This window comes from Bufo gargarizans, chromosome 9 (assembly GCF_014858855.1).
Source record: "Bufo gargarizans isolate SCDJY-AF-19 chromosome 9, ASM1485885v1, whole genome shotgun sequence".
In the NCBI taxonomy this organism is placed as follows: domain Eukaryota; kingdom Metazoa; phylum Chordata; class Amphibia; order Anura; family Bufonidae; genus Bufo; species Bufo gargarizans.
Window position 1 is genome coordinate 175788768 of NC_058088.1, and position 13515 is coordinate 175802282.

Genomic DNA, 13515 nt, shown 5'->3' on the forward strand with positions numbered 1-13515 from the left:
TGTACACAGACCCATTGAAATAAATGGGTCAGGATTCAGTGAAAGTGCTCTGCGCTCATGTCACGTATTGCACTCGCTCATGTTAAATGAGCTTTAGGCCCCTTTCACACGGGCGAGTTTCCCGCACTGGTGCAATTTGTGAGTTGAACGCATTGCACCCACACTGAATCAGGACCCATTAATTTCTATAGGGCCGTTCATATGAGCAGTGATTTTCACGCATCACTTATGCGTTGAGAGAAAATCGCAGCAAGCTCCTTTGTGCGTTTTTCACGCAACGCAGGCCCCACATAAGTGAATGGGGCTGCGTGAAAATCACAAACATCCGCGAGCAAGTGCGGATGCGATGCGATTTTCACGCACGGTTGCTAGGAGACGATCGGGATGGAGACCCGATCATTATTATTTTCCCTTATAACATGGTTATAAGGGAAAATAATAGCATTCTGAATACAGCATGCATAGTACAATAGCGCTGGAGGGGTTAAAAAATTCTTAATCCACTTGATCGCACAGCCCGGCTTCTCTTCTTTCCTCTTATTTGCAGGGCCGTCTTTAATATTGATTGGACCCCGGGCAAAAATTTACTTGGGCCCCCTGGATCCCACCTTCCCACACCTTAGCAGGCAATCACGCCCTCCACCACAACACACACACAAAAAATCCACACATCTGGTAGAGTCCAGTGAATGACTGTAAATACTTCCAGTTCTGAAGACTCCAGCGGCTCAGGATCAGTGCTCTGGGCAGCTGGGCTCAGGCTGGAAGTGGGCACCGCTCTGCAGGAAGGAGACCAGGGCTCGGCTCACCCTAGTGTGACAGTGCACCCCAGCACCCCACAGTATGCAGTATAGCACCCTATAGTATACAGCACCACACAGTATGCAGTTTAGCACCCCACACTATACAGTACCCCACAGTATATAGTAGAGCAGCCCACAGTATACAGCACCTCACGGTATACAACACCACTGTATACAGCACCCCAAACTATACACGATACAGCCCCCCACACTATACAGTACAGCAGTATAGCACTCCACACTATACCGCACCCACAGTATACAGACCCCCACAGTATACAGTACAGCAGTATAGCACTCCACACTATACCGCACCCACAGTATACAGACCCCCACAGTATACAGTACAGCAGTATAGCACTCCACACTATACCGCACCCACAGTATACAGACCCCCACAGTATACAGTACAGCAGTATAGCACTCCCCCACACAGTATACAGGCCCCCCCACACAGTATACAGGCCCCCCCACACAGTATACAGCCCACCACACAATATACAGCACCCCACTATACAGTAGTTTACAGTATATTAACATAACAGCCCCTGTCACCTTTTTCTGATGTAATCTTCACACAAAAAAGCTCCACAGTTAAAGGGAACCTGTCACCCAAAAATCGCCTATTAAGCTGTTTACAGTACCTTATAGTGCTGTATAGTCGTTTCCTGATGCACTTTTTGTTAGTTTAGCAGCATGTATGCTCAGTCAGAAATCGATGTTATATTCAGCTGCTGCCCCGTGCTTCAAGTCAGGCTTGAAGTCACGGGGGCAGCGGCCTCGGCGTCTTACATGGCCCTCTCCCCGCCCCCTGCCTCTGTGACTGACAGCCGAAATCCGATTCCGGGACCGCGCTCAACGGCCGCATGCGCAGTAAAGGGCGGCAGGAGCGCGGTCCCGGCTGCCGCGCGTACTACGCGCCGTCTTACTTTCGCCGCACTGCGCATGCGCCCGACATCCTGTATCAAACGCGCCCGGCATCTGGGCGCGGGCGCGTTTGATACAGGATGTCGGGCGCATGCGCAGTGCGGCGAAAGTAAGACGGCGCGTAGTACGTGCGGCAGCCGGGACCGCGCTCCTGCCGCCCTTTACTGCGCATGCGGCCGTTGAGCGCGGTCCCGGAATCGGATTTCGGCTGTCAGTCACAGAGGCAGGGGGCGGGGAGAGGGCCATGTAAGACGCCGAGGCCGCTGCCCCCGTGACTTCAAGCCTGACTTGAAGCACGGGGCAGCAGCTGAATATAACATCGATTTCTGACTGAGCATACATGCTGCAAAACTAACAAAAAGTGCATCAGGAAACGACTATACAGCACTATAAGGTACTGTAAACAGCTTAATAGGCGATTTTTGGGTGACAGGTTCCCTTTAACTTCTGTAGGACCTGTGATGACCTCATAGCCATGTGACCAGTAATTGCTAGGTTACTGGTCACATGGTAATGATGTCATTAAGGTCCTAAAGCAAAACTCATTAAGGTCCTAGAATTAAGATCATTAGCACAGCCACGATCATGATGCCTGTGTAGCCGACAGCCTGACACCCAGGGCAGTAGCTAGCAGGGCTCAAGAGGCAGCTGCCTTGGGCCCCCCAGGAGCAACTGGGCCCAGGGCAGCTGCCCCTTTTGCCCCTTGGTAAAGACGGCCCTGCTTATTTGCTGTGTGCAGGAAAAGGACCTGTGGTGACGTCACTCCGGTCATCACATGATCCATCACCATGGTAAAAGATCATGTGATGACCAGAGTGACGTCACCACATGTCCTGTTCCTGCACAGAAGACAGACAGAAGAGATGCCGGCTGCGCGATCAAGTGGATTAAGGTGAGTTAAATTATTATTATAATTTATTTTTTTTAACCCCTCCAGCGCTATTGTACTATGCATTCTGTATTCAGAATGCTATTATTTTCCCTTCATAACCATGTTTTAAGAGAAAATAATACAATCTACACAACACCGATCCCAAGCCCGAACTTCTGTGAAGAAGTTCGGGTTTGGGTACCAAACATGCCGATTTTTCTCATGCGCGTGCAAAACACATTACAATGTTTTGCACTCGCGTAGAAAAATTGTGCATGTTCCCGCAACGCCTGTGTGAAAGAGGCCTTAGGGAAATAAAAAGTTAAAAGGATCAGCTGACTTATTTAAGCAAATAATTATGAGACCATCAATGATGCAAGCATACACCGTACACTATCAGGAGGGTGTATTAGATTCCGGAGTACACACAATGTAGCTAACCACAGATCCGCAGTAGCAGTTTGTTGCACTCGGTAACATTGTTTAGGTTCCATCAATATCCAGCAAGCTGCCGTAGCCGGTAACCTACACCGTCACATTGTTACCTCCTGCTCCCTCCAGCACAACACACATCCATCATTCAAACACCCTTCTTTCCCTGCAATATCATTCATGCATGGATATATGAGATATTATCTCTCAATTGTAAGTCGCTGCATAAAGGTCAGCTAGCCTAAAAGAACTGGCGCAACCCTCCCAACATGTTTCACTGTAGACGCGGCTTCATCAGGGGGATATTGGGTTGTAGTTATTCCCCACCAATCTGTAATCCAATTTAAAATGTTAAGAGCTCATTTCTGTTTCTTCCCTCCCAGAATTCCAGAGGAGCATGTATGGCCTATAAGTCTCCTCACACTTAAGGTGCTCTCTCCCTAAGGAGAGTTAGTTCCCCCCTCGCTCGGACACAGGCCTCCTACCCAGTACTCTCTGCTCTGCACTGATGAGGGGGCAATCACCCTGAAACAGCTGTCTGCAGATGAGGTGCTGGCTTATTTAATATCAGTCATGTCTCAAGGCCTGTTTTGAATATTGACTTATAGGATAGCTGCCTTACATCTGGTGGCATTAGAGGCAGAGCTTGTTAAGAGCTCATTTGCATTTCTTCCCTCCCATTTAAAATGTTGTAATACATAATGTACTTTCATAGGGTATGAATAGATGTAAAATGTGCAGGCATCAATAGACAGCCCTGAGTACTTAGCCCTGGACCTAGTTATCTGATTGCCGGGACTGAATGAGACAGGACAAAGCAAGCGCCTCCCTTTGTCAGAAAGGGTTAATCGGCTGGATCAGAGTTCTATAGAGTCCTTCCATCACCATCCTGTAGATGTACATTGGGATGAGGAACAGGAACCATTTCCACCCTATAGATGTACATGATGATACGGGAAGGGGTCAACCTGTATAGTAAAGTCATAGGAGATCACTATAAGGGAATATTCCAGGGCACAAATCCAGGCCTGTCTGTAGACCTGAATCATCATCATCATCAGCAGGATGGCTGAGGCATGAGGAAGACTGCGGGAATTATAACCGACGTCATCGTGTAATTACGTCTAGGAATGTTCTTATCTATTCACATTAGAATAAAATATTTTTATCGGACATGGAAAGCACACACGTGTTGAAAATGCACCAGGCATGTACAGAGTCCGCTAAATCATTGCGTGTGTACAAGGTGATATAATGAGGTCACATAACAGAAACCATAGGTACAGCTGGCAACACCGAATAAGGCAGGGAAATCAGACCTATCACCTTAAAGGGGTATCCCATCTTAGACACTGGGGGCATAGCGCTAGGATATGCCCCCCGTATTTGATAGGTTTGGGTCCTGCAGAGTGCAGGAGGGCGCACCACACATGCACAGCCACCCGCCATTCATTCCTATGGGAGCACTGAAAAATAGTAGAGCGGCGCGCCCCACTATTTTCGGAAGTCCCATTGAAATGAATGGGAAGTGCAGCCACTGCTTCATTCACTTCTATGGGGGCCTGCACACAGCTATTTTCGGTTCATCCATAGAAATGAATGTGGGAGGCCATGCATGCGCTGTGTGTCCTCCGTTCCACGTATAGGTGTGAGACCTGCACCTGTCAGACATTGGGGGCTTATCCTAGCGATATTCTACCAATGTCTGAGATGGGAATAACCCTTTAATAAAAAGAAAATGCTAAATTCTCCGAAGCAGCGATAACACTGAAGGGCAGGTTTTCATTCATACATTTAAGTAAGTGAACCATTATCTGGAGGTGCAGGCGTCTCCTACGACGCAGCCACTTTAAGATATATCGCATGTCAGGAGCAGTGGGTGGTCAAAATAATAATGGTCCTTCGTCAATAACTGTTATAAGGTAAAATAATAAAATTAACAGAACACCTAACCCAAACCCGAACTTTAGTGAAGAAGTCCGGGTTCGGGTATGGGTACCACATTCAGTTTTTTATCACACGCGTGCAAAACGTATTGCACCCGCGCGATAAAAACTGAACAACGCAATCGCAGTCAAAACTGACTGAAATTGCGTGCGCACTTGTGCGGGTTTCCCGCAATGCACATGCAATGAATCCAGCGCAAATCCGGGACGCCCGTGTGAAAGAGGCCTAAGTAGTTTTACTAACCTGAAAATTTTCAGCCTCCTAGCTTAAAGGGGTTCTGCAGTTTGTTTAAGGCCTCATGCATGCGGTATTGCGGCGGCAAACGGCGGGTCGGCAATCCACGGCCGCCGGCTGTGTGCACCATGCATCACGGATGCTGACCCATTCACTTGAATGTGCTTCCGTGGTGTTTCTTTCCATTGTTCCGCACCGCAAATAAATATGACTTGAATGGGTCTGGCCCGTTGCACGGTTGTGTGCTGCCGGAACTCTGCCCCCGCCCCCATTATAGTCAATGGGGACAGAGCAGCAGTTCGGGGGCACACGTGAACTACCGGCAGGACAGATCCAACAGGCTGTTTACCCGCCAGAGTCCCCTGAGGCTAATGTGAAAGTACCCTAAACTGATGATCTATCCTCTTGATAGATCATCAGCATCTGATCTGCGGGGGTCTGACACCCGGGACCCCTGCCGATCAGCTGTTTGAGAAGGCAATGGCACTCCAGCAGCGCCGCAGCCTTCTCACTGTTTACCGCAGGCCCAGTGACGTCACAACTAGTATCACTGCCCTGGGCAGGGCTAAGTTCTGTTCACTTGAATGAAGCTTAGCCCTGCCCATGCTAGTTGATACTAGTCGTGACGTCACTGGGCCGGTGGTAAACAGTGAGATGGCCGCGGCGCTGCTGCCTTCTCAAACAGCTGATCGGCGGGGGTCCTGGGTGTCGGACCCCCGCCGATCAGATGCTGATGATCTATATACAATACATAGGGCGACGGTCGAGCATGCACACTGCCCAGGACAGCTCTATATACAATACATAGGGCGACGGTCGAGCATGCACACTGCCCAGGACAGCTCTATATACAATACATAGGGCGACGGTCGAGCATGCGCACAGGACAGCCCTATATACAATAAATAGAGCGACTGTCAGGCATGCACACTGCACAGGAGAGCACCCATCTATCTTCAGTCCTAAGCGGTCGTGTGCATACTTGACCACCATACCATTCCAATGAGAGACTCTGATCCCAAATTTTCCAAGATTGAAGGGGGTCCCAGTTAGTTATCAAATACCCAGGGTATAGCAGATAACTTGCTGTTGTCAGAACACCCCTTTAAATCCTCCTTGACCATGCAGGATAGATGCTGCGGTCACTGGAGCTTCTGGAAAACGAGATCTAGACTCTAATCTATTGCTCCACTTTTCTTTGAACCATTTACGGGACACCCATTTTTATTTCAGACACCTTTCCATCGGGACCAGGAGATTGAGAACCCACAGTAGTCAGGGAGTTTCCAAAATTTCTATTTTCTATTATCAGGCTGGTCACGTCTCTTAAGCTAAAACGAAACTCCTGCTACAGTGAAGCTCCAGCAGGAAGTAGCTGCAGCCTGCATTCTGACTGGTTCCTCCTCAGCAGTGACACATGCTGGAGGGTGTGCACACACAGCTCTTTGGATGACATAACGCGTACAAGCAGTAGACCACACACTATATAAACCTGTCCATACTTGTCCCAAGACATAACCGGGGCTGTCACCAAGATCGTTATCAGGTAAGATCCTAACTATATGTTATAGTAACTTGGGGATCCTACCCCTGAGACTGTCTGATCATGTCTCCTATTATATAAAAAGATAGCAGGCAATCGCATAAATAGCAATTCCAAACATGTACCATTATTAGAGCTTTCCTGTAATAAGGAGAAACTTCAAATCTTTCACAGTTGCTCCGCAGCAGATAGACGGCGGCGTACAACAAGCTATATTCTCTGCTCGTGATAGATTAGGAAATTGCTTAACTAACAGATCCCAGGAGATGGCACAGGGTCACTTCAGGCTGGAAGGCATTGTGCAAAATTATCTAGAACATCCATAGTGTCAGTCAGCCGGACAGCGGGGTCACAGCTTTGTTCTCTGGGAGTGAATGAAAGTCGTACGTATAGTTGTTAGGGCATCAGTGGTATCATGGACAGTGTGCTTACATGGGACTGCAGGATTTCAGAGTCAGGACAGTGCAACCCTATAGAAGTTAATGATTTTTTTAGCTCTGCTACATCAGTATCTACTCCAATATACAATAATTCGGGTATCAGCAACCTACAGCTGTTCAAAAACTACAACTCCCAGAATCCTCCTTTTACTTCTATGGGAGTTTCAAGAACAGCCGAATAAATGTGCATGCTGGGAGTTGTAGTTTCACAGCAGCTAGAGTGACGGAGGTTGTTGATTCCTACTCTATTTGGTTCAGCCCACAGAGGATGCGATGTTCTGTAGAGTCTTTAAAGGGCTAGTCTCACCTTAGGGGGTCTATGAGTCCAGACCTCGCCAAGGAGAGTCGACCACAGCTCTCAGCTAAGCAGTTCTGGCCCGTCGTTTCAGCAATCGTCAGGGGGGCTCAACACCAATCAAAACTTCTGATGTGTCCTAAGTGCCTTCCTTGTCTTCATCTACAAGGTATTTATGGCTTAAAGGCTATGGGGACACCTTTGGGGGCATGTTTTATGATTGCATTCTACTCATTTTGAGCTAAAAGTCTTTTCTTCAGTTGGTCTTTATTTAAAATGATCAGCCATTTCTGAGATACAGTGTTAAAAATCAGTCTGTTGGCAGACTGTCAGTTTCAGTTTAAGCCATAGTCTTATCACTTTGATAAGACTTGAGCAATAATGAGTGTTTATGAGGTCAAGAGTTCAAAGAGAAGAGCAAGAAAACATAAACTGACAGCCTGCAAACAGACTGATGTTTAACCCTGTATCTCAGAAATGGCTGATCATTTTTTAATGAAGACCAACTGAAGAAAATACTTTTGGCCTAAAATGAGTAGAATGCAATCATTAAAAAAATTCCCAAGAAGGTGTCCATAGCCTTTAAAGGGGTTGTCCAGCTTTTATGAAGAGGATAGGCCATCGCTAGCTGATTGGCGGAGGTCTGACACCCCACACCTCCGCCGATCAGCTGTTTGGGTGTAGCTACATCGCGGGACATTGGCGACGGAACTAAATGGCACTGTCAACCATGTGGTGGAGGGAGCGTGTTACTACAGCGCTTTTAGTCAGTGGCCAGCCATTGTTTGAGAAAGTAGTGCGAGTGAGCATTAATGATGGCCGATGGCAGATTTAAAAAAAAATGTGATCTGCCAAGTTGTAAAGTATCAGCCACAGTCAGCCAAAGCTGTGTATGTAGGTCATAAATAGACGTGTTCAGGCAATTGTTTGCCTTTTTTGTTTTTTTTGTTTTAATCAGACTCTACGGTCGGCTAGTTTAGTCTGGCATGTTCCTGGACAACCCCAGGGGCGACATCCCTCCCTAGCTGAGCTCCCCAGGATCAGTCCTAAGAAACTCAAGAGTGTTTATGACCTCTTCATTCCTTTTATTCATTTACACCGTGCCACTATACTCCACAGTGCTATACCGAGATCACACGGCATGATTTACATAAAACTACTCCCAATAATTTACCTATATTAATATTCATGCTCGACCAAACCCAACATGAACACGCATTACCTGATTTGTTTATTTTTTACGGGACGTTCCACTTTATGTCGTAACACTGGGCAGATAAGCAAATGGTTTTATTACACACACTTTATGGGATAATGAATTATAGGTTATAATTAGTCATAAATACTAGTTGCCTAGCAACTCTTTCTTTACCTGACCATTAGCTGCATACATTTGCAGCGTGCTGCCCCACAAGGGCGGATCGTGTCCCAGGTTTTTAGGAATACAGAGTGGTAATGCGGCCTTATTAGTCACGGTGCTCCTACCTGGATGCCGTCACTCCCCAGTGTTATGCTCCATAGCAATAAAGGGGAGAGTGATAGTTGGTGGAGTAAGAGTCCAGACTTGGTAAAAGTTCAACAGCTTTACTTAAATAAACTTGCATCCAGACAATCAGTGGTCTTTCTCTTAGTGCCAGCAGATTTTAGGGTAAACTGGCAGGCAAACTTGAATACTCTACTTTATCCCTTTCTGCTGTGCTAATCTCTGGCTTCAGTCTGGTTACTGGACTTTATGATAGTTCTGGTACCTTTGAATAGGGTGCCTTTGGCTATTGACCCCCTCGTAATACTCTGTCTATGAACTGCAAGGAGTTGGGGTGCTCTGCAAGCTGCTTGTCCTGAAAAACTCCTGTGGCAGGAGGGGGAGGCCATTCCCCTCACTGCACCATATCTCGTGGCTTTTCAGCTCCACTATCGACTCTAGACTCCCTATAACTTCCTACAGCCTCTCCCTTGGTAGGAAGCAGAACTAGCCCACTTCTGCCCAAAAGGGAGATAATGGAATGGTAAGTTCTAGTCTATCTAAAGATCTCTCTCCTGCTGGATAACCAGGCACAGTGCATGAAATAACAATATATTAGGTTTCATTACATTGTTATTAAGGCACAATATCAAAGGACCTGGAAACAGATATACTGATGACATTATCTGTTAGCCGTTAGAGACAGTAGCAGGGAGTATGAATGGTAGTGCCCGCTCTGGGGTACTACACATTGGTGGTGGTCACCGGACATTCCATCATCTTTACTGTACACTGCCCCTCCATGCTGTACTGACTTGTTTTGGATCTCTTCATAAGGATCTAGCTTCATTCAGGATTCAACGGCAAAAGGTCCAGTTTCATGGGGGATTGTAATATTTGTGGTATCAGATTCATGAGCAAGCCATGAACGTGTAGCTAACATGGCCTATTATTTCATCTTTTCTAGAATATCCCATCAGAGGCCTCCATTATGGGTGAAATGGCAAAAACCTTTGTCTTCTTGGACCTGGAAGCCACGGGTCTCAATGCTGACCTACCAAAAATCACAGAGATTTGTCTGATTGCCGTCCATGTGTCCTCGCTGGAGAACCCAGCAACCAATGATTCGGGGGAGGTACAGCTCCCACGGGTTCTGGACAAGCTCTGTCTGTGCGTGGACCCAGGGAAACCCATCAGTGAAGGAGCTTCTAGTATCACCGGCCTCAACAATGAAAACCTCAGCAACAGCGAGAAGCAAAAATTTGATACGAGCCTCATCAACTCGGTCAACGAATTCATCAATCGTCAGGCCAAACCGGTCTGTCTGGTTGCCCATAATGGATTCTTTTACGACTTTCCGCTCTTGAAGACTGAGCTCCTGCAACAAAATGGAGACTTTCCCGGCACCATGTTGTGTCTGGATTCTCTCCAAGCTTTCCGACGCCTGGATAATCCAACTTCCAAGTATGTCAAGGGGAGACATACCCTACCCGAATTATACAGGCGAAGCTTTGGAAGGGAACCAAATCATTCTCACTACGCAGAAGGGGATGTGCTGACCCTAATCCTGGTCTTCATTTGCCAAGCGAGGCAAATACTTGAGGAGCCATGTTACAAAACATGGGAGGAGATAAAACCTATGTACACATAACCACCACCTACCACATATAAACGTTGGTGGAGACCCTCTATGCAAAACATTAAAGCGGTTTTCCAGGGAGAATTTTTTTTTAAGAATATTGGTCAGAAAGGGTTAAAAAAAAAATTATCTCCACCGATTCCGAAGCTGCTCCAGTCCCCCAGCTGCTTTTTACTTTTTCACTTTCTTTTTGGTCTTGGCTCAACACATCGGAAATGCCTACGCAGCCAATCACAGGCAGAGTAGGGGGCTAAACCGGCAGTCAGGCTGGGACCAGGGCAGCAGCAGTGAATCGGTGGACAGGGGCGGACTGAGAAGTTAAAGTGACCTTAAAAAACTAAGTCTTTAGTTGTAGGCGAAGGCAGAGCAACACAAGTAGGAGGAGTCAGCAATACTACAGTGCAGCACAAAAACCCGCCCCAGAGGAACTCAATACCACAGTGCAGCATAAAATACTGCTACCCTCGCCACAGTTTTCAACTACATCACCTTACCGAGGACAACAATAGAGTTGAATTCAGGAGGGCACTTGTGGCAGCTGGCCAGTTGCGTATGTACTTGGTGCTCCTAGCATTAATTAATGCTCAGAGCATCAGATCGTTATGTACCCAGCTGGCAGCCATGATAAGGGATCAGGTGGCCACATGGACATCAGCCCATGAGAAAATTTACCTGTAGGGTCTGCCCCTGTCGGCGGAGGTGAGTAATGATTTTTTCTGACCCATATTCTTAAATAAAAATTCCCTGGAAAACCGTCAGGAGCTCCTATACTGCATATTTTCTGATTATAAGGACTCTCAGCGCTTTACTTTATGCAATGTATTTCACAAGCATTGTATTGTAAGTTAATAAAGTGTTTTTATGATACGCTGGTATGAATCACTTTCCTCTTAATGTACACGTTGATGCCGCGTCCCGGGAGGTTCGCTGCACTTCCTATAATGACCGTTTATTGTCACATGCGGTTTTATCATGGACACAGCACATAACAGGAAGAGTAGTGACTCATCCGCTAAATGTAAACGTGTCCCATGGGCGAGGGCTCCGACCTAGATATCCTAATATATAAATGATTACATATACAGCTGTGCAGAGGACTGGACCTAGCACTGGATACTGAAGTCCACACAGGACAACCCACAGAACATAAAGGACCGGATGCTACATCCAAATATAAACATCAGGACCACACGTTATATTACATTGTGACCATCAGGGACTGTACGCTGTATACATCACTGACCATCAGGGACTGGACGCTGTATACATCACTGACCATCAGGGACTGGACGCTGTATACATCACTGGCCATCAGGGACTGGACGCTGTATACATCACTGGCCATCAGGGACTGGACGCTGTATACATCACTGGCCATCAGGGACTGGACGCTGTATACATCACTGACAATAAGGGACTGGACGCTGTATACATCACTAACAATCAGGGACTGGACACTGTATACATCACTAACAATCAGGGACTGGACGCTGTATACATCACTAACAATCAGGGACTGGACGCTGTATACATCACTGACCATCAGGGACTGGATGCTGTATACATCACTGACAATAAGGGACTGGACGCTGTATACATCACTAACAATCAGGGACTGGATGCTGTATACATCACTGACCATCAGGGACTGGACGCTGTGTACATCACTGACATTCGGGGACTGGACATTGTATACATCACTAACAATCGGGGACTGGACGCTGTATACATCACTGACCAGGGACTGGACGCTGTATACATCACTGACCATCAGGGACTGGACACTGTATACGTCACTCACTGACCATCAAGGACTGGATGCTGTATACATCACTAACAATCAGGGACTGGACGCTGTATACATCACTGACAATAAGGGACTGGACGCTGTATACATCACTGACAATAAGGGACTGGACGCTGTATACATCACTAACAGTCAGGGACTGGACGCTGTATACATCACTGACAATAAGGGACTGGACGCTGTATACATCACTAACAATAAGGGACTGGACGCTGTATACATCACTAACAATAAGGGACTGGACGCTGTATACATCACTGACAATAAGGGACTGGACGCTGTATACATCACTGACAATAAGGGACTGGACGCTGTATACATCACTGACAATCAGGGACTGGACGCTGTATACGTCACTGACCATCAGGCACTGGACACTGTATACGTCACTGACCATCGGGGACTGGACGCTGTATACATCACTGACCATCAGGCACTGGACGCTGTATACATCACTAACGATCAGGGATTGGACACTGAATCATCAGGGTCTGGACACTGTATACGTCACTGACCATCAGGGACTGGACGCTGTATACATCACTGACCATCAGGCACTGGACACTGTATACGTCACTGACCATCAGGCACTGGACACTGTATACATCACTGACCATCGGGCACTGGACACTGTATACGTCACTGACCATCAGGCACCGGACACTGTATACATCACTGACCATGAGGGACTGGACACTGTATACGTCACTGATCAGTGGAGACTGGACGCTGTATATATCACTGACCATCAAGGACTGGATGCTGTATACATCACTAACAATCAGGGACTGGACACTGTGTACATCACTAACAATCAGGGACTGGATGCTGTATACATCACTGACCATCAGGGACTGGACACTGTATACATCACTGACCATCAGGGACTGGACACTGTATACATCACTAACAATCAGGGACTGGACGCTGTATACACCACTGACCATCAGGGACTGGAGGCTGTATATGTCACTGACCATCAGGGACTGGACACTGTATACATCACTGACCATCAGGGAATGGACACTGTATACATCACTAACCATCGGGGACTGTACGCTGTATACATCACTGACCATCAGGGACTGGACACTGTATACATCACTGACCATCAG

The 13515-nt window shown here is 47.1% G+C and overlaps 1 protein-coding gene across 1 annotated transcript; it reads left to right on the forward strand.

Moving 5' to 3' along the window:
- The first annotated feature begins 6622 nt into the window (after positions 1–6622).
- TREX2 (three prime repair exonuclease 2) lies at positions 6623–11460 on the forward strand. The gene is made up of 2 exons (XM_044306157.1): positions 6623–6760; positions 9922–11460. Exon 2 carries the CDS (start codon positions 9946–9948, stop codon positions 10603–10605), a length of 660 nt encoding a protein of 219 aa, XP_044162092.1. The 5' UTR covers positions 6623–6760; positions 9922–9945; the 3' UTR covers positions 10606–11460.
- The last annotated feature ends 2055 nt before the right edge of the window (positions 11461–13515 follow it).

Excerpts from the sequence above, each read along its gene's own strand:
- TREX2 (XM_044306157.1), top strand. The coding sequence starts at position 9,946 with ATGGGTGAAATGGCAAAAACCTTTGTCTTCTTGGACCTGGAAGCCACG.